The following is a 19,965-nucleotide window of genomic DNA, read 5'->3' on the forward strand; positions in this document are numbered from 1 at the left end:
TCCTTTACCCTGACCTTCTTGTACCGACCCCGTGGCATCGTGGCCAGCTTGCCAGTCACCTGCGGCGCTAACACCCCATCATGCTTTGGGTTTACAAAGTACGGAATCGAATACCTATTGGAGGTCATATCCGACCGGGATCCGGGCACAGGCGCCGGGATGATAACCCTATGTCTCGAAGCTGGTAAGTACCCATTCGTCCAGATCTCGCCGAGATCGCCCATTGTCAGCCACAGGCGGTCCTCAATGCTAGGATCCGCAGCGACAAACGCGTTGGGAAACTTGCTCGTGCGGTCCTCGATTTCCAGGCCCTGATTCTGGTCCTGGATGAGGAAGGTGAATGTCGTAAAGTCCGTGTGCACGGGACACCAGGTTGTGCTTGTGCGGTCGATCTCGGACTCGCGCATGGATGGGTAGTGCAGGAGGCGGATTCCAGATGCGTGTGCTGTGTGTAGCGCGCGGAAGTAGTCGCCGGAGACAGGGTCGACTTCGAGGCCAAGCAGGATTGCGTTGAGCACGTTAGTGTGTAACTGCTCGAGCTGCGTGATGAAGTCCGACATGAAGGGTTGGAAGCCGGGCAGGAGGGACTCGTCTATCCAACGGTTCTGGTGGACGGGCTCGCAGTCGCTTCCAATGTCGTAGTGTTCCTTAATCCGCAGGTTGTTAGTACAGCATTCGAGACCAAGGAGGACGGTTTTTTTGCCCACTTTCCAATCCATCGCCTTCTTCGCCATTGTCCCCAACTCGCCAGACATTGTCTGCAGCTCTTCCTCCGTGTAGATGCGTATCTTCTCTCTAGACACGCCCGAGTACCCACGGTGCGGCACAATCCCATCGGGGTGGTTGATTGTTTGTTTCTGATCCAGAGGCAGATCAAAGAACTGCCTCGACCGAGCGAGAGCCTCGCGGATGGCTTCAACCCTCAAGCCATGGCCAACCAGGCCGCACCCGCCTTGTTTGTGGAGCGCCTTGACGAGACAGTCGGCTGTTGCCTTCCGCACACTCGGGTCATCGCTGGTTAGGTAGGAGGTGAGGTCGATTGTTTCGATGACTGTGTTGGCACTGGGGGTGATGGAGCCCATGGTGGATGCACAAAGGGGATTGACGGAGGTGTCAGTTCTTGAGGAAAGGGTCCACGATCTGCGGTTAGAGACAAGGGGAAAACTGAGAGACCTTTTAGCAATTGCAAGAAGACTGATCAGCTCAATTGACCGCTCATTCATATCAGACTTCCGGTGCAGGGATGCTGCACCTGTGTAGCTGTACGCGACGGCCAATAGACTCGCTGTAGGACGCATGCACTAGCTCCTCGAGCTGTGAGAGAGGAATGCAGGCCATCTCTTGCATGTAGAATAGATAGTGGAGCTAGTCCTACTCCTCAGGAACGCAAGGATCTGTAACATGTCACACAAGATAGTTGGCGGTGTACCATTCCTTTAGACATGATGGTGAACAGTCTGACATATTTGTACCGCCGTAATGGGCAATGATTTCCCGCAGAGCAATGGGGAGCAGAGACAATAGGGCAGAATAGTAGTATAAAGATCTGTGCTGAGTTCACGCCTTGGTGAAGTCAGTGCTCCTCCACAACTGTCTGTTGTTTGTCGCCTCAAAATGGACAATTTGGCGTCTCTCCAGGTGGCATCAATGCCCTTGCTCTCACTAGTCTGCGTGATCAGTGGCGCCGCCCTCTTCTTGTCTCGATTCCTCTTCATAAGGCGTCCAAAACAACTCCCACTTCCCCCAGGACCCCCCGGCGCCCCTCTTGTGGGGAACCTCTTTCAGGCGCCCAAGCGAAACCCCTGGGAAAAGTACGCAGAATGGAGCAAGAAATACGGCCCCCTCATGACGCTCAAGAACGGCAACGCCATCACCATTGTCGTCACCTCATACGACATCGTGTTCGACCTCCTCGCGAAGAACAATCACGTTTTTAGCTCCCGGCCCCAGCCCATCGTCATCGAGCGCATCGGATTGGGCATGACAACCTCGTTCCTTCCAGACGGCGATAAATGGCGGCATCACCGTAGCCTGCGCCGCGCCGTTCTCTCGCCCGCCATGGCGAAGAAGTATCGTGGGGTGCAGAGCCTCGAGAGCCTGCAGCTTCTGAATGAGCTGCGGAGTAGCGCCGACTTCTCACAGTGTCTTCGCCGCAGCGCAGTCAGTCTCTTCCTCGTAATTGCCTACGGCAAGCGCCTCCCCGTCGAGACGCCCGAGGTGCTCGAGATGGAGGACACCGTCGCGCACATCGGCGCCGTCAGTGAGGCCTGCTTCCGGGGTACGGAGATCCTCGCTGAGTTCTTCCCGATCCTCAAGCTCCTCCCCGGCAACGGGGCATGGAAGAAAAAAGCCGACCGCATATCGTCCTGGTACACTGAGCTATACCTCAAGCGCTTCCGCGAGGCCCTCAAGCTCCCGTCGTGGAACTGGGCCAAGCAGTATGATACCACAAAGAATGCCAAGGGCATGGCGGAGATTGAGCTTGCCTACTGCATCGGGTCCGTCTACGAGGCCGCTCTGACGCCCTACGAACTCGTCCGTCTCGTATTTCTGTGCGCCGTGTTTCACCCGGAAGAGACGGCCAAGATGCAACGGCAGATCGACGAGGTCGTCGGCCGCAATCGTCTGCCAACATGGGAAGACGCCGACAAGCTCCCCCTCGTGAGCGCCTTCTACCGCGAGGCGCTCCGGTGGCGTCCCTGGACGCCGCTCGCAACCCCCCGCGCAACAACCGAGGAGATCACCTACAAGGGGTACCGTATCCCCAAGGACGCAACAGTGATCATAAACCAGTGGGCGCTGGACCGGGACCCGGCAATCTTCGGGGACCCCGAGGCCTTCCGTCCCCAGCGGTGGCTGGATAACCCAGACCTCCCCCACGTGCGGTATGGATACGGCCATCGGGGATGCCCGGGCCAGCACGTCGGCAAGGACTACATGTTCATCAATATGGCTCGATTGTTCTGGGCGTACAATGTCGGCTACGCGTATGAGGGTGGGAAGAAGGTGGACTTGGACTTTGAGGCTATGATGGACCCGCGCAATGAGATTTCGTTCTTCAACCAGGTTCCGGATTTTAGGGCCTCTTTGACTATAAGAGATGCCCAGTCCGAGAGGCTGGTTGAGCAGGAGTGGCTGACGGCCGAGAAGGATGAGCAGAAGCTGCTGGCCGAAGTTGAAGTTCTGGATTTTACCAAGTAGAAGCGTTCACATAGGTAATTCGTTTAGTCAATTTGGCCAATGATATTAAAAATGTTTTTCCTTCTTGCCTTCTTCTTTACACGGTCCCAAGGCCCCTGAGTGGCCTGGGGTAATTCGGGAGTCCTGCTAGACAATACAGGATCCGACAACGTTACGTTAAATTTTGTGTCTATTATTCTCGTTTCCAGAGTCTAGGCAACACTAGTAGTAATGACGCAACATATAGCATTGGATGCATTAGATGCATCTCTCAGGTGTTCCTTGATGAGCTCCTAAGTGGCAGTATTTGCCAGCACATAGTTACCTGTCCGCATAGCTCTGCCAGCCTCTCATTGTTAAAGAGAGAGTGAAATAACCATGACATTCCTTGTAGAACCTTGCATCTTCTCCACCCCGTAGCTAGCATGCTTAACTTTACACTTATTACTGCTCCACCTTGGTATGTAGTTTGCAGCGCAGTAAGGGCCAAAGCTGCTGTAGTCTAGACTATCTCTTTTCACACCGCATTTTGGCTTTGTGAATCAGAAGAATCTAGTCTATTAATCGTACTTCTCTGCCACTGCTTTCAACCGCTTAGAGGTATCCTATTCTAAGCATTAAGCAGTGTGATTCCTGGCTTATCTTCTCCAAGCAACAACTGAATTCATCCTTGCAAACATGGCATCCCGCACCTCCCAACACCCCGTGTCCGATGTTCAACCCTCCAACAAGGGCGATATGGCCGCGGTTTCCGTTAACGCCATAGACGAGCCCGAAGCCACGGCAGGCAACACCGCTTACCGCGAAATCTGGCTCGAAAAGACCAAGCCCCTCTTCGCAAAGATGCTCGCCTCCGCAAACTACCCACCGCCGGACCGCGAGTTCTACATGGCCTTCTACACCCAAACCCTCATCCCCCTGATGGGTCCCTACCCGCAAAAGTTTCGCAGCGCTGTAACCCGCAGCGGCCTACCTATCGAATTCAGCGCAAACTACACGCAGCACAGCCCCGGGGATCCCGTCTGGAGAATCGGGTTTGAACCTGTTAGCAGGGCCTCGGGTTCAGCGGGCGATCCCTATAATCAGATCGCCACGGGCGCGCTGTTGAGCCAGCTGGATAGCTTGAATCTCCGCGGTTACGACACGATGCTCTCTGAGCACTTTGTCGCGACGCACACGGTCAATCGTGCCGAGCGCGAGTCGCTTGGCGGGCAGCAGCTTGATGGAAGTGACCTCAGCCCATCTCAGGTCGCCTTTGGGTTCGATCTCAAGGGCGGTGAAATCGCCGTCAAAGGGTATACGTTCCCAGCGTTGAAGTGTAAGGTTACTGGGAGGCAGTTTGGTACCCTCTTCCGTGACTCGATTGATCCGCTCTTTGAGCGCATGGGCGGATACCGCACCCGGGCCAGCTTCGACACCATTGACGAGTATATGAAGGAGACCAACGGGTGGAGCGACTTTTCCTTCTTCTCGTGGGACTGCGTTGCCCCTGCCAAGGCGCGACTTAAGCTGTACAGCTCGACGAACATTGTGACATGGTCGAAGATGGAGGAGATTTGGACGCTGGGCGGCCGTGTCGTCGGGGAGTCGAGCATGCAGGGGTTAAAGCAACTTCGGCGTCTGTGGGAGCTCACGCAGATCAAGGATGGATACCGTGCGTTTACGGGCGGCTTTGATAATGACACTGACTCGACGCCGACGCCTATCATCTGGAACTACGAGATTAGGCCGGGGAGCCCGGAGCCGCTCACCAAGGTGTATTTCCCGATCCATGGCGAGAATGACCTTACGATTGTACGCGGGGTCGGTCAGTTCCTTCAAGAGATTGGGCTGGTGAAGCAGGGGAGGAGCTATGAGCGGACGGTACGGGAGTACTAGTAAGTCTATCGAGGTCTTTTTTGTTTCGTGCTTTCGCATTTTGTCGACGTGACTAACGCGTTGAATATAGTCCTGCGCGGGATTTGAGCAAGACAGCCTGTTTGACCTCGTGGCTCTCATTCGCGTATACCGAGGCTACCGGAGCATACCTCAGTGTATACTACCACTCCTCATCTGATTACCCGTGGGCTGAGAAGGAAGCGAAGTAGGTGCGAGAGGAGTTCGCACAACCATATGTGTGTATGGAATCTCATTTGGGAGTAAAGACGTACCTTGAGAGCGTTAGTTCCCTTGTGCTATCCTCACGTATGACTGGCTCACCGGTAACTGAGGTGTATTGATCGGACATGTTCGGGCCAATCAGTTCAATCCCTGGCTTGCGTAGTAAAGTGGTACAAGCTATGTAAGGACTAAGTAGCGCTGAACCCCGGCCCCTTGCGTTCCGCCCAACGTGCATTGAACATGAGCGACTCCAGTGCTGCGAGGGAGCTGTGGTGGAATGAAACCTCGTAAAAGCGCGAGATGAGGTAGACTATGGTAGGACAAAAGATGTAAGGGTCATGCCTGTGCTACAACCCCACTACATAGTACATCCTGTCCATTGATGGAGTAACCCACGCAAGGGAATTATGGGCTGGGCATTGCAGCTTGCCAAGTCACAAAGAGTAGGATGCTCAGAGTTGTTGGTAGACTTCTACTTCATTGAAAAGACACCACATCAGAAAATCGATATCAGGGCGAAAAGCTGTGCCCGTGTACGTCATGGATCATTTGCATCTGCTGGCAGGAGCCGTTGGCGTCCTCTCTCACCAGTTCTATTTCAAAGCCGGCGAACACCATCTCTACCCACTACGCTCTCTGCTTCGCTACACGGCCATAATCATCGCGACCGCCCTGGCCCTAAGCGTCAGCAAAGCGATATCGCTGTATGACTTCATCAGGGCTACAGCAGGACTGGTGGTCGCCTACCTTGCAGGCCTCTACATCTCCCTCATCCTATACCGGGCGCATTTCCATCCTCTAAAGCACATCCCTGGCCCATACGGCGCACGATTCTCAGGCCTGTGGTTTTCAGTCAGATTACACGGCATTCCAGCCTATAAAGTCCTCCACGGCCTCCACGCAAGATACGGACCCATCGTCCGTGTTGGCCCGTCTAACGTCTCTATCATTCACCCCCAGGCCGTCACCCAGATCTACGGGCCCAGCTCCAAATGCACGAAGAGCTCGTTTTATGATAATGGCCATCCGATGCGCTCCCTCCACGCGTATCGAAGCCGCGCAGAGCACGACCAACGCCGGCGCGTGTGGAGCACGGGGTTCAGTGATGCGAGGCTGAGAGGGTACGAGTCTCGGATCCGCGTCTATCGCCAGAAGCTATTTGACCGGCTGATTTCCCTTGGGCAGACCAGTACCACCGATATCAGCACCTGGTTCAATTTCTACAGCTACGATGTTATGGGCGATCTAGCCTTCGCGCGCAGCTTTGGCATGCTCGATACGCGGAATAATCACTGGGCAATTGATGTTCTTCTCGCTGGAATCGTTCCCTTTGGATATTATCTCCCGTCGTGGGTATTTCGGTGTTTGGTCACTGTCCCCTCGCTTTCCAAGGATTTTCATCATTTTGTGGGGTTTGCGACGCAGACGCTTGTTGAGAGGATGAATGTGTGTTTCCTTATGAGCATCCTGGGCGTGAGTTCTGAGATTCACAGCCTTACTGACTTTTTATGTGTATAGACCAAGGTGGAAATCCCCGACATTTGCGCGTCATTTCTAGCCTCTCTCAAGGGCGAGAGCCCAACACCCGACCAGTTCAGCCTGCTCATGGGCGACGCTATGCTAGTCATTACAGCTGGAAGGTGCGTGCGTCTACTTCCACTTTCCGGCACCTCTTGAATCAATCAATTAGAACAACGAATTAACGAAACAACTCTGCAGCGACACAACCGCCACATCCCTCACAAGCATTGTCTACGAACTCGCCCGCCACCCCCAGGAAGTCGACAAGCTCCGCGCGGAGCTCCAGCTGATCACACCAGACGACCTCTCTTCCGGGGAATACCTGCACAGCCAGATTGCGAATCTTCCACATCTTAACGGCTTCATCAACGAGACGCTACGACTACACCCGCCAATCCCAAGTGTTATCCCCCGCGATACCCCGCCGGAGGGGCTCACGATTAATGTTGATGGGATGAAGACGCATATCCCCGGTGCAATGACTGTTTTCTGTCCGCAGTGGGCTATTGGGCGATGTATGGACTCTTCTCCCCAATATGTATTTGCGGTTTTTCCAAAGATTGTCGACGCTAACGAGATGCCTTTGTTTTCGATAATCTAGCGGCGGATTCATATGTAGAGCCCCTCTCCTTCATTCCCGAACGCTGGTATGATCGACCGGAGTACATCAAGGCTCGCGAGGCATACTCACCTTTCTCAAGCGGTACGTCTATCTCTATCAAAGCACTAGTTCACCTTGACTCAGCCCCATCATTGGTACTTCATTCTACACCTATCTATCCCTATACATAGAAACTCAATACCCTGACCTGTCTCCCAACCGCATTCACTTTCATGATTGAATTATGACACCCCACAAACAGGAGCCTACAGCTGCATCGGCAAACCGCTCGCCTTAATGAATATTCGGACGACAATAGCCCGCCTGATCATGACGTTTGACATTTCCTTACCAGAGAGTCAGGATAAAGACGCTCAGGTTGATCCGCTCGATAATGCAAAAGATCATTTCTCCATGGGGATTGAGAGCATGGTTGTCAGGTTGGTTCTGAGGGATTGGAAGACAACTCATTGAGTGAACGGGCTTCTTGACCTTAGTATCGTAGCTAGATGTACATGAGAAGCGGTTATTTAAAATCATGGATGTATGTCAAGATGCCTTAGGTGAATAGACTTTGTATGTCTTGGAACTTTATGTCTGGACATATCAGAGGGGCCCGGGATCAAGTTGAAAGCCTTAGGCCCAATCGGGAGAGGCCCAGAGCTGTGACTAGAGAAACTTATAAGTCCTCAAGAGTCAGATCACATAAATGCCTGTCCTTGAATGTAATCACCTTTTGTACGGTCCTTGGTCCATGCTTGGTTGATCGTCGCCAAGGTTCGTTTCGCTCCAAACTACACAATCTGATTTGATCTAGCCAGCCGATGTGGATGCAGGGTAAGCAGTGATAATTCTTACAGCACGGCTGAGTTACCGCAGTCAGCGGGAAGGCTGCTCCGGTGTCAATACTACTTAGCCAGCCATTCATCCATCACTTGACTGATACTGACTTTCATAGACGCACGACAGGCCTCGCGTGGACCATCTCTATGCTGCTACTCCAACATACCATTCATCATACTCGGCAGTGCCTCCCTCTGCCTCCCCCTAGCGGTGAATTGGCAACTATGGAGGAATGAGGTACCATAGATTCAATATATAACAAGCTCACTGTAAAAAAAAAAGCGGATAGTATTCCCGCGGTATTGAGGAGCAGTTGACCGAGCATATTTTCTTGCTTTTGAGATTCTCTGTAAGGAAAGCAAATGCGATGTCCCTCCAGGTTTTGCATAGTCTGTCTTTGATTTTTTTTTTTGTAGTAATTCTATATGATACCATTTTACGCTCTTGTAAATATTCTTTCTTTGATATATATATTTACGAAACAAAAAACGTCCAAGTCGAGGTTGAGTCACTTTGCCCCCAAAAGGATATGTCACCGCTTCTCTGCTGCAACTGTATACGGCCTGTGCTTCTGGATATAACACCTCTTCATACGAACTAGGCATGCTCAAAGTTCAAGGAGGGGAGGGAGTGAGTAAGATATTTGAAACTTTCCATCCAACCCTCCACCCTATCAGCAGCTGCGGATAGTAGTAGTAGTAGTAGTAGTAGATTTCATTGACCTGATGTAGCTGGCTTCCATACTATCGCCGCTATGCAGGGTTGTGCCCTAACCTGTAGGGAGAGCAAGCATGGCGCAGCCACGCAGTGGCGCGGCCCAGAGGGGTACGTCACGGGAAGGTAAAATAAGCTAACTAGTGCAAACAGCAGCTGCGGATACAGTGAATAGTAGTTGAAGGTTAAAATCAAATCACTCTTGAATTTTTACTCGTGCATATAGCCCAGATATTAGCCATTTGCGCATCTTATCTGCCTATGCCGGTCTAGCTTGTGGGCATCCCCCACAATATACAATCTTCATCAAGTTAGCCTAGGCTGAGAGACTGGCCGATCCTCGTGACGAACTCCCACGAGCCGCTGGACTTTTCACACCTAGCTGTCTCCCTCGGTTTATTGCTGTGAAAGGAATAGCAAGAATAATACTCACGCTCCGGCTCTGGAAGATTGGAGTAGACCATGCGATTGTTAGCGGTGCCATAGTCGTCCTGACCCACAGTCATTGCCGTAGGTAGAAAACAAAACATCAACAAGAACTCGATCCGAAACAACTTCATTAAAAACGATATTATCTTGAGTGTACCGATTTGCTTTTATGTGAGCGGAAAACAAGAAGGAAACAGACCATCCCCACCCCCCGTTCTCATCAGGCCAATCCTATTTCCAATGTTCGTAACGTGGTACTCTGCATCCTATCATCAACCAAGAGCCCCAGAACACCCACAACATCACGTACAACCCCTTCGGCCGTGTCCTTACTCAAAACACTACTCGAGCCAATAACCTGCACCTCGACAGCAGGGCGACCAGACGGAGACCGACGCGGTGTCGAGCAAATCCACACTTCGGAGGCGGGACGCAGCGAGCCAGATGAGCTAAATGATTTGTACGTCGCGCCGGCGAGGTTCATGTGCAGGTCCATGTCGATGTTTTGGTGTTGGAGTATTATGCTGAGTGTTTCGAGTGCCAGTCCTTTTCTTGCTGATGCTGATGATTTTGTTGTTGGTGAACGATTCATATTCGTCGCGCACTTGTGAGCTATCGTCTTAAATTCTACCCCCTCTTGTTCAATACTCCGATTGTGCTGGGTCCGGATATGGCGTAGATACTCCCTCACCGTTAGGGTTGGCGCGACGACCGCGCGGAAGGGGATACAGTTGACGCAGGGCCCGACGACCTCGTCGATCTGGGAGATGGGGATGCTGCGCCCGTTGACGATTTGGCCCACCAGTATGTCGTGTTGGCGTGTTCGGTGCGCGAGGGCGAGGCATGCGGAGGCTTTGATTATCATTGCCAGTGTTGTTCCTGTGGGCAGGGAGGAGTAGGGGAGTGTTTGGGAAGCGGATGTTATAGGAGACGAAGGTTGGGGAGAAGAAACCGTGAATGATGGCGACGATGGTAGCAAGTTGGCATGCAAGGCTGTAGGAGGCGGACAGTCGGTGAGGTACTCGCACCAGAAATCGAGAGCGCGCTGGTTCTGGGCTCCGTAGGCGGTGCGCTCGTGAAGGTAGCGCTCAAAATCCGTCGGGGCTATGACCTGGCTATCGGGTTGATTGTAGAGCGTTTCGAGATCAGCAAAGATCTTGGGCACGCAGATCCCGTCGTATTGCGCGTGGGAGAGACGGACAACCAAGACGTGACCTGTGCGGCGGGGGTTGGAGACGAGAGTGAACCGGGTGGGAGGCTGCTGTGCGCTGACGGTCATCACGTCCACGGACTGCTCGCTCTCCGAGAGCAACTCGCTGTGTCGCTCGAGATCCTCGTCGTCGTCGATGGTTGCCGTGTGCAAGGAAGGGTTCAGTTCCTTCATCACAATCTGAACTGGATTCGCGCTTCCTGACGGATCACGCTCAAACCTGGTCCGCAGGATGCTATGAGCTGCAACAAGACGCGTGCATGCTGTGCGCAGTCGTTCTGTATCCACCTCTCCCTCGATGCTAAAGCGCCAGTGCGTCCAGGGGTACCTGTGGACCAGGAAGGCTTGCATATCTGTGGCCGGATGGCGGTGGACTACTCCATTCTGGACACCTGAAATCCATGACCGAGAGAGTTCCGGAGACGGCGAGGCCTGTTGAATCGATAAGCCCAACAATGTCCCATTATTGAGCACGTCTGCTACCGTAAATCTGAACCCCTCTCGCCGCGCGATAGCAATCATCCGCATGGCCATTACCGAATCACCCCCGTGCGAGATAAAGGTATCCTCCGCACCGATCGTCTCACAAGGGACGCCGAGGAGCTCCGCCCAGATCACGCGAAGACGATGTGCGGCTGCGCTGCACACTGGAGTACGCGTTGAGCGGCGTTGGTCGCTGACGCGGTATTGTTGGAGAGCTTGCGGCGTGAGACTCCCGGCGGCATCGCGCAGTAGCCGCCGGTCGATCTTGCCTGTTACCGTCATGGGAACTTGGTGCACCGGTATGTACATCGAGGGGACCATGTACGGCGGGAGTTTGGATTCGAGGTGCGACTGCACGCGCGAAATGGAGTGTTGGAACCCAGCATCCGGCGGGGATAGAAGCAGGAGGCTCTTCTTGGGCTGTGGCCGCTCGATGAAGGCCACGAGTAGAGTGGAAGCTGTGCCATTGGCCATAGGCAGCGAGACGGTCTCGGCGACGACCTGGACCCGACTACTAGTACTAGAACTGGTACTGGTACTGGTACTGGCCGCAGCGAACCCATGTCGGACCTGCTCCTCGACCTCGCCCAGATCAACGCGCTGCCCCCGAATCTTAACCTGAGTGTCTCGCCGACCGAGATAGCGTATCGACCCGTCTTCCAGGTACTGCACGAGATCACCCGTGCGGTATAGTCGGATCTTGGTCCCTCCATGGCCACCTTGACAAGCGAACGGCAGGCGCAGGCGCCAGGGCGGAGGGTCGATGAACGAGGCGGCGGTGACCTCTGGCAGGTTCAGGTAGCCGTCAGCAAGGAAGGGCCCTTCGAGCAGTAGCTCGCCAATGGCACCGATTGCGACCAGCTGTGAGGGGTCGGATGGCTTGGTCACCCAGCCCACTCCCCCGACAACGTGGCCGATTGTGCCGGAACGCCAGTGTTGAGGTTGCACGGGCCCCACGGCGCAGATTGTTGCCTCTGCAGGGCCGTAGCCGTTGATCAAGGACCGACGAGGACTTGGAGAGGACGAAGAGGAAAAAGAAGCCCAAGGATCAACATGTTGCAGCGTAACCGCCTCGCCACCGAGCACCAGCGTCGTGAGGCTCGGCACCTCGGCCGGATTCAGCGTCTGTGCAACTGAGGGCGTCATAAAGGACCAATTCGCGGCATATTTCTCAATCGCCTCGGCCAGCTGGTTCATCCGCTCAAACTCCGAGGGCACACAGATACACCCGCCCGCAGCGAGCGTGGTGAACATCTCATAGATGCTCACATCGAACGCGTACGAGGAGAGATGCAGCGCACGCGTGTGGCTGCCAACCCTCATCCCGGGGCTATGGTCGCGAATACTCGTGCTCAGCGTGTAGTGTGGCATTGCAATCCCCTTGGGGCGGCCGGTACTCCCAGAGGTGAACATGACAAAGGCCAGGTCGTTGGGTTTAGAGTCGAGGTTGAACAGCGACCGATGCCGCTTGCGCGAGTCGCGCTTCAGGCGTTTGGTGAATTGGGCCGATATACAGAGCGCGCTGGGGGTTAGACCCTCTGTCAATGGGCCAGTGGAGGGGTCGTGTATGAGAAGGTGGGCGGAGACACTGCGTACAATCTCCTCGAGTCGCTGGCGCGGATGCTTAAGATCCAGCAGCACGCACGTCGCGCCGGCCCGGAGGACGGCGAGGATGGCAACGATTGTCCACCGGCTCTTCTCCATGCAGATGGGTACAAAGGATCCGCGCCTGACAGCAAGAGGTTTGAGTCGCCTTGCCAGGCTGGCACTCAACGCCACGAGCTGCTTGTACGTCAATTCACCGTCCCATGCAGAAACAGCCAGCCGCTGTGGCTGGAGGATTTCTTGTGCCAGCACGAGTTCCTGTAGACAGCGATGGTCTGCGGTCGGGATGATAGAATTCCACCGCTCCAGCTCAGCCCAGTCGCGTGTGCTCAAGAGGTCAATCTCGCTGAGCTTTGCGCTCGGCTGCCGGCTGACCTGGTGCAAGAGGTGCTCCCACTGGTGGAGAATCCGTCTCAGATCGCCAGCACTGAGTATCTGTGGATCGTAGGCAACATGGGCGGTGACCACGCGTCCATCGTCGCTCAGATGCAGCAGGAGGTTGAGCGCGTAGTTGGAAAACCGCGTCAGGTCCATTCCTCGACCCGGGGTTCCGTGAATCACGGGGAACAGTCGATCTGCCTGCTCCGGTGCGACTTGAATGTTCAGGTGGCTCTGAAAGCGACACGCCCGTCCAGCGTCGGCGCTGGCCTTTGCAATCCGCTGCAGACCCGCCTGTTCATAAGGGATCATGCCGATTGTGCGAGAGTGGATCTGCTCCAGCACCGCGAGGACGGTATCCTCCGAGCCAAGAGTCACTCTCATGGGAACCGTCGCAATGGTTGGGCCTGCTACATCAGATATGCTACTCAGCGGCACCCTCCGGCCGCTCACTGTGAGCCCGTAGACGGCTTCATCCGAGTCTGTGTATTGCGCCACCACGAGTGCCCAGGCCAGGTGAAGATACGTCGCCAGCGTATGGGTCCGAACAGCCATGTGGATATCCTTCACAGTGTGTTGCAGCACGGCCTTCGGTGTTGGTCGATACTGTGCGGAGGGTAAGCTCGGAAAAATGGCCGACTCGTGGCCAGCCAGCTGCTCGCGCCAAAAGGCATCCAGTGAATCATTGTCGATCCCCTGCAGATACCGGATAAAGGGGTGGAACGGCTGAGTCAAGGGCTCTGGGCGTAACCCTCCCTGAAACGTGCGCTCGAGCCGGTCATGGACCAGGTTCATCGTCCACGCGTCCCAGACTGCGTGGTGGATCGTCAGAGTCAGTTTGCCGCCGGCGAGTGAACAGCGCATCAGGGGCGCCCCTGGGCGAATTGGCAGACTGTCGCATTCGTCCTGTCTCTCATCGTCCCATGTTATTGCCCCTACGCCCTGGATAACAACCTGCAAGAGCCCCTTGGGCGTCTGGATAATGCGAGTCCGCAGGATTGGGGTCGCACGCACTGTCTCCTCCCACGCAGCCCGAGTTCGGGACTTGCAGACCGATTCCGGCACCTGAAAGACAATCCGATCGCTGTACATCCCGGGCTGGCTCATCGATACAGCAAACATACCCTCCTGCAGCGGGGTGCATGGGTACACGTCTTCGATGCTGGCGCGGGAAACACCACATTGCTCTTGGGCGATGCGCAACGCCTCCTCATGGGACTCGGTGCCCAGCGCGGCCAAACACACGTATTCGGAGAGGGTTGTTGACATGTCCGGAACTGTTGTTGTGGCTGCTGCTCTCTTCGCCTGCTCCTCTAACCGTGTCGGACCCAGCACGTCCCGAATATCAAGCGCGAGACCATCCTTCCTAGCAGCGCCCAGGAGGCGCACGGCCAAGATGGAGTCCCCGCCGAGCTGCAGAAAAGTGTCATCCATTCCAATCTTCGCACGCGGCAGGCTGAGCACATCTGCGTAGACCTGCTGCAGTTTGGATTCCGCTGCTGTGGCAGGCGGCCGACTATGAGATGGAGCTCCGGCGAATTCTTGCAGGTCCGCTCTCGGGAGACACGCGGCGGTTGCACGCAAGATGGAGCGGTTGACCTTTCCTGATGAGGTCCTGGGAATGTAGATGACGGGGATGAAGAGACTAGGGATCATGTATTTTGGTAAACGGTCTTCAAGCTGGGTCTGGACGCTGGCAAACGCCTGTATTGATGCCGAGTCTAGAGGTAGGAATAAAGATGAGACACTGTCGGCGCACAAGGGCGAGTGTGAGATGGTCCTCTGTTGTCTATCGAGATGAACAAATGCGACAAGGCTATCCCGCTTGTCGCACTCGGCTGTGACCTTTTCAACAACCACCTCTGCAGCCCTGGGTAGCGTCTCTTGAAGATGTTGTTCAATCTCGGCCAACTCGACCCGCTGCCCCCGAATCTTGACCTGGCCCTCTCTACGGCCCAGCAGCGTGAGAGCTCCCGTGCTCCCATCCCGCACCGCAAGATCCCCCGTCCGATACAGCCGATGCTGATACTGCCCCTTGCGCCGCCTCCTCAACCACCCCGGTGGCTCTATAAACGCCTTGGCCGTCACTGACGGATTGTTCAAATACCCTCGACCAACAATCGGACCCTCCAACAGCACCTCACCCTCCACTCCAGGTCCCACCGGTTCTCTCTCGGGTTCATCAGGGTCAATCAGCCAGATCACCGTCCCTGTGGAGCAGCTGACGCGGTTTGCATCGGTCCCAGGTTTGATCCTCGGCTCTGTCGTCGCATTCACTGAGCACTCGGCGGTACCGTACGCATTTACAAGTTTGATTCCCCGCTCCGCATACGATGTCGCCTCAGTCGGCTGCATCGCCTCGCCACCGACGATCAGCGTGCGGATGAACTTGACCTCGCGCCAGGGCATGGTCCGGGCAAAGGATGGGGTGAGCATCGCATGCGTTACCTGGAATTCATTCAAGGCCTCGACGAACAAGCTCGGATCCGTCCGTGCCGTTTCGCGGAGCACACAGAGGCAGCCGCCGGCCATTAATGTGCTTAGCGTCTCCATAATACTCACATCAAAGGCGTACGAGGAGAACTGCAGGACGCGGGATGTGTGGTCGATTTCGAAGATGGGCAGATGGTCTCGAGCTCCCGAGGCGTAGGCCCGGTGCTCGATTACAGTGCCTTTGGGTCTTCCGGTTGAGCCCGAGGTGAAGGCTACGTATAGTGCGTTTGCTGGAGAGACTGCTGTTGATCTTGATGGTGCGGATATCACATCCGCCGGAGCAGTAGTAGTGGTGGCGGTAGGAAACCACGCCTCACACACCCGTTCCACGACAACAGCATTAGCGATCCCCATACATCTCTCCCTCTGAGTGGGACAAGTGAGAACCATGCTTGCACCCAAATCCTCGCAGAGTGTGCGTAACCTCGAAACCGGGTGCCCCGGGTCAAGCAGCGCAAACGCACCGCCGGCCTTGAGAATGCCTAGAATCGCAACAGTCGTCCACCGCGACTTGTCCATGCATATCGGGACCAAGCTTTCGGGCATCACGCCAAGGAGCGTCAGGATCGACGCGAGCTGCGTTGACAGCGTATTGAGCTCGCCGTATGTGAATGAACCGTCCCATGCGGCGATGGCGGGGGATTCGGGGGCCGACTGACATCTTTGTGTGATGACATGGTGAATGCATGTGTTCCAGAACGATGGGACCGTACTGTTCAAGCGCTCTAGCACGAAGAAGTCTTCCCTGTTTCCGCTTTCCGGGGTGGGTGGCGTGAGAACGGCGGGCGACTGTGCAGAGAATGGTGTGGGTATTGGTGTTGAGTCTGACGAGGCAGCATCAGGCGAGCCTTCTGAAAGGTAGCTGATCTGACGTGGTGGAACTTTGATTCTGAATGCATTGCCCGGACGATGTCGATGAGGCTGACTGGCCTCGAACTTGGAGCCGCTCAATGGAGTTATCATCTCGGAGATGGAAATCATGTTTGTCTTCCGGGACTGTCACGTTCTATGTGCGTTTGTCCAATAATTGGTAAACAAGGATACTCGACCGTCTCGCGCAAACCTAAACGGGGCCCATTTATACCATCTGTCGAGATCTGTTACTTGTTAACCTGTCATGTTAAAGACCTCGCACGAGCTCGGTATGTACGGTGGCTGTCTCATCATAACTAGCTGGAATTCCCCCTTACGCGGTCCTGCCATGTTCTTGTCGTCGTACGAAAAGGAACTAGAATGATGTCCCTGCCGGATCTATGGCCGCTGTAACGCGATGATATGCGAGAGCAATTAAGCAGGAATTGGTCGAACTTGCACCAGTACAAATAACAGGGCACTCACCACTGACTGGCCGGCTGACATGCCGAGGCGGCGATCGAGACAAGACCCTTGCAGTTCTCACCTCGGAAATATTCATTTGGCAAATGGGCAAGCATACCAAGTTACCATCTAACCGAGCCAGCCTTAGCGGACGGTCCACGCCAGCAAACACTACTCCATGCGGTATAAGGTTCCCGTCCAGGATATCGACAACTAGGATATATCGGCCCCACTCCCGACTAGGAAAGACGCTACAAGTTCTCAGATCCTTCTTAGCGACGGGGAGGGTTTCACCCTGAACAGCACACGCACTTGGAAGTTGCGCCGGCGCGTCAGTACTCGCCGCGGAAGCGATGGCCACTTAACGCATACTTGAGCCCTGTATGACCTTGGAGACCTGGCCCCTTTCAATTATCGTTAATCGCCACACGCTTAGGTCCGCCCCTCCTTCCTTGTGCAGCGTATGCAAGGAATTGCGGCAGGTGCACGATTGGCGGTGTATCTGAATGAAGCGGATCCGCACCTCGAGGACTGACACAAGTGGTTTTGGGGGACAAGTATGAGCAGCTGCTCGAGGTGAAGCAGAGGTGGGATCGCAGTGGGCTGTTTATTGTGCCCATGGGGGTTGGCAGCGAGGAGTGGGATGAGGATGGGATGTGTAGGTAGATCAAATGATTATATCAATTAGACAATGCTTTTTTTTCACGATATGAAATTATCATTCCGCAGTTTCTACTTATATAGACGCCTAAAAGTGCGAGAGATACACACTAAGATATGGCTTTCCCTCCTTGTACGAAAGCGAAATCGCTTCCTGGACATGTCTAGTCTTGGAGAAATCCTGGTTTGGGCTATATAGATCATCATCAGTACCAGCAGAGCCAAACAACGCAACCCAACTGCTTAGATCAAGGCAGGGCACTCACTAGTAAGAGAACAGATTCTCCCTGTACGTTCTCGCAGCCTCCCCCCATCCCATCCGCTCAAAAAACTGCGTAAGCGCATCCACAATCTGCACATCAGGCGAGCCAAACGGCACAAGATACATCTGCGGTTCGGGATGGGGCTTGTTGGGGAGAAGAGTGTAGTTGACGATGACCGGTAGCAGCGACTTAGACAGATCACCTAGTTCCATATGGTCGACTTTGATCTCTCAAATCCCTGCTGGGATCTGCAAAAGGTCCCATAAGTCGCGGAGCGCCTGGAGCCCTTTTATTTGCATCACCTCGTTGGGGATCCTCCCACCTAAAGTCCAGAGGTCAACAAGCCACTCAAAGGTCACTTCGCTGTCGAGACCGTAGACTTTGAGCCTGGTCAGTGCCGGATCAATCATATCACAGCCCAGATACACTGTGATAAATGTCGATACGGCACAGCTCTGGACATAACTCTCCATCTTCACCAGTAGAGCAGCAAGCTTTTCCCTGCGATTAACAGCTCAGACCATATTGCTAATCAGCCTATCGGCCGACACCCCCATCGCCAGACTCTTCATCGCCGTAAAGAAGTACCCCTTTAGCATCAGCCGCTCATCCTTAATATTAACAGCAAACTGATACTGCCTGTGTGTGGGGCCCCCCAGCTTAAACCCGGGCTGCGAGCTAAGTGCCTTCGCTTCGTCCTTTAACAAGAGGAGGTCCGCTATTTTGTGGAAAAGTGTCGTGTCAATGCTTAGGTCGAAGCGTGCGATCTCGTCGACCACTGGCCACATTTTCTCGATGTTGAAAAGATCCGCCATTGTGCTGGCCTGAGGGCTGATGGGCTTATAGGAGTACTAAACTGTCAACTCAGACAGGTTTAGGCTGAATCAAAGGGGAGGCCATAGGGGCTTAGGTTGCTTTTGTATGGCTGCTTGCTGAGTTTGCCGCTGCCTGTGCTGACAGGGAACTGGCCAAGGTGCGGGAGGACGCAGTGGTAGAAAAACGCGAGCTGTTTGTACTTCGCGTCGGGTGTGTACTTTGCATCCGTCATGCTCTTGACGAAGCCGGGTGCAGTGTAGTGCCACCATTGTCGCTGGTCCTTAGTTGGAAAGTTGAAGGACTGGCTGAGGATCTCGTAGGGATTGTCAATGGCCATTGTAGGGCTTCCTTTTTGGACGGGTGAGTAATTGTGGGGGAGTTGAGGTGTGTGATGGTTTCATCCACCTTTGGCAGTGTGATGGCCGGTAGAAAGAAATGAATTGTGGAATATATAACGCATAATATGATCATCACTGAGGATTCAATCCCTTGCCTGGGGTAATTTAGAACTGGCAACTCTTTCGTGTAACCCTCATAAACACTGGTCTAGCCTCCAGAACACACACAGCTTAATGCTCCTGTCTGCAAGCAATCCGGCACCCTGCTAGGGACCAAGGGTCTGTCCATTGTTCAGGTTGACAATATAGATAGATTGAGGGGAATCCATGTATGGGGCTGGTCGTACTCGCATCATATTTCCATGGTGCGACTTAACGTAGGTATGGGTTATATGGGTTATAGGTATACGCGGTATCCCGCTACTCATACCGTGAGTATCTTGTACTTGCAACCGACACATTGTATGACTGTCAGCACTCAAAAGATAGCATCCCAGTTCTGTGGCTAGCACCACTCCCGAGGAGGGGTGTCGCGTTCGTTATTGGAGATATTGCAAATGATGATACATGCACCCAGCTGGCAGGAATTCCCAGTGGCTACACAATGGCGGCCTCGCTGGCATGTAGTCCATCTGCACGAGGAGAGCCTAGAGAGCTGAGGATATCTAAAAAGTAAACGCGATCAACATATCTAGAGCGAGCACTATTGGTTTCAATAGAGCATTTCCCTGCATCTCTCAATCCAGCCAACCGCTCTTCACTTGACTTTGAGGTCCCACCGGTTTTGGTTAGTTCATGCATAACGCATAAGAAGCCCCATAGGATCAATGCATAGCAACTGGAGGTGACACAGACATTCCCCAGCACTCATTTCCCTCAAAGACCGCGTGACCCACTAACCCAGTAGAAGTCGATATATCAGTGGAGTAGGATCTGCGGTAAATATGTACCAACAAAATACACTGTCGCAGATCTAAGGGGGTTGTAATCTGTGTATAGAGCATCTGCATGTAG

The 19,965-nt window shown here is 54.2% G+C and overlaps 6 protein-coding genes across 6 annotated transcripts; 3 read left to right on the forward strand and 3 right to left on the reverse strand.

Annotated features, from left to right (window-relative positions):
* Positions 1-86: 86 nt before the first annotated feature.
* Positions 87-998, reverse strand: BGW36DRAFT_272053 (uncharacterized protein; the record flags this gene model as incomplete). Its single annotated transcript, XM_046210152.1, has 2 exons — positions 87-647; positions 708-998. Coding segments are annotated over 2 exons (852 nt in total), but the record flags the coding sequence as incomplete, so codon positions are not given.
* A 649-nt stretch (positions 999-1,647) lies between these two features.
* Positions 1,648-3,201, forward strand: BGW36DRAFT_301639 (cytochrome P450; the record flags this gene model as incomplete). The annotated part of the gene is made up of 1 exon (XM_046211705.1): positions 1,648-3,201. One exon carries the CDS (start codon positions 1,648-1,650, stop codon positions 3,199-3,201), a length of 1,554 nt encoding a protein of 517 aa, XP_046068841.1.
* Positions 3,202-3,918: 717 nt separating this feature from the next.
* BGW36DRAFT_302330 (DMATS type aromatic prenyltransferase) lies at positions 3,919-5,267 on the forward strand (the record flags this gene model as incomplete). The annotated part of the gene is made up of 2 exons (XM_046211770.1): positions 3,919-5,057; positions 5,129-5,267. 2 exons carry the CDS (start codon positions 3,919-3,921, stop codon positions 5,265-5,267), a joined length of 1,278 nt encoding a protein of 425 aa, XP_046068842.1.
* A 547-nt stretch (positions 5,268-5,814) lies between these two features.
* On the forward strand, positions 5,815-8,072 carry BGW36DRAFT_325524 (cytochrome P450). The gene is made up of 5 exons (XM_046212717.1): positions 5,815-6,726; positions 6,799-6,920; positions 7,000-7,316; positions 7,403-7,504; positions 7,665-8,072. Exons 1-5 carry the CDS (start codon positions 5,821-5,823, stop codon positions 7,874-7,876), a joined length of 1,659 nt encoding a protein of 552 aa, XP_046068843.1. The 5' UTR covers positions 5,815-5,820; the 3' UTR covers positions 7,877-8,072.
* A 1,536-nt stretch (positions 8,073-9,608) lies between these two features.
* BGW36DRAFT_362513 (non-ribosomal peptide synthetase) lies at positions 9,609-16,538 on the reverse strand (the record flags this gene model as incomplete). The annotated part of the gene is made up of 1 exon (XM_046214380.1): positions 9,609-16,538. The coding sequence occupies one exon, from the start codon at positions 16,536-16,538 to the stop codon at positions 9,609-9,611; it is 6,930 nt and encodes a 2,309-aa protein (XP_046068844.1).
* A 1,084-nt stretch (positions 16,539-17,622) lies between these two features.
* On the reverse strand, positions 17,623-18,950 carry BGW36DRAFT_399720 (tryptophan dimethylallyltransferase-domain-containing protein; the record flags this gene model as incomplete). Its single annotated transcript, XM_046218550.1, has 5 exons — positions 17,623-17,725; positions 17,801-18,024; positions 18,100-18,270; positions 18,319-18,648; positions 18,756-18,950. 5 exons carry the CDS (start codon positions 18,948-18,950, stop codon positions 17,623-17,625), a joined length of 1,023 nt encoding a protein of 340 aa, XP_046068845.1.
* Positions 18,951-19,965: the final 1,015 nt, after the last annotated feature.

This window comes from Talaromyces proteolyticus (assembly GCF_021365285.1).
Source record: "Talaromyces proteolyticus strain PMI_201 chromosome Unknown BGW36scaffold_10, whole genome shotgun sequence".
Taxonomy (NCBI): Eukaryota; Fungi; Ascomycota; class Eurotiomycetes; order Eurotiales; family Trichocomaceae; genus Talaromyces; species Talaromyces proteolyticus.

What these genes read in the sequence shown, in the direction of transcription:
- BGW36DRAFT_325524 (XM_046212717.1), top strand. Translation starts at nt 5,821, where the DNA reads ATGGATCATTTGCATCTGCTGGCAGGAGCCGTTGGCGTCCTCTCTCAC. An exon ending in CGCTTGTTGAGAGGATGAAT is followed by an intron (nt 6,727 to 6,798) that starts GTGTGTTTCCTT and finishes TTATGTGTATAG; the next exon opens with ACCAAGGTGGAAATCCCCGA. An exon ending in GCAGTGGGCTATTGGGCGAT is followed by an intron (nt 7,317 to 7,402) that starts GTATGGACTCTT and finishes TCGATAATCTAG; the next exon opens with CGGCGGATTCATATGTAGAG.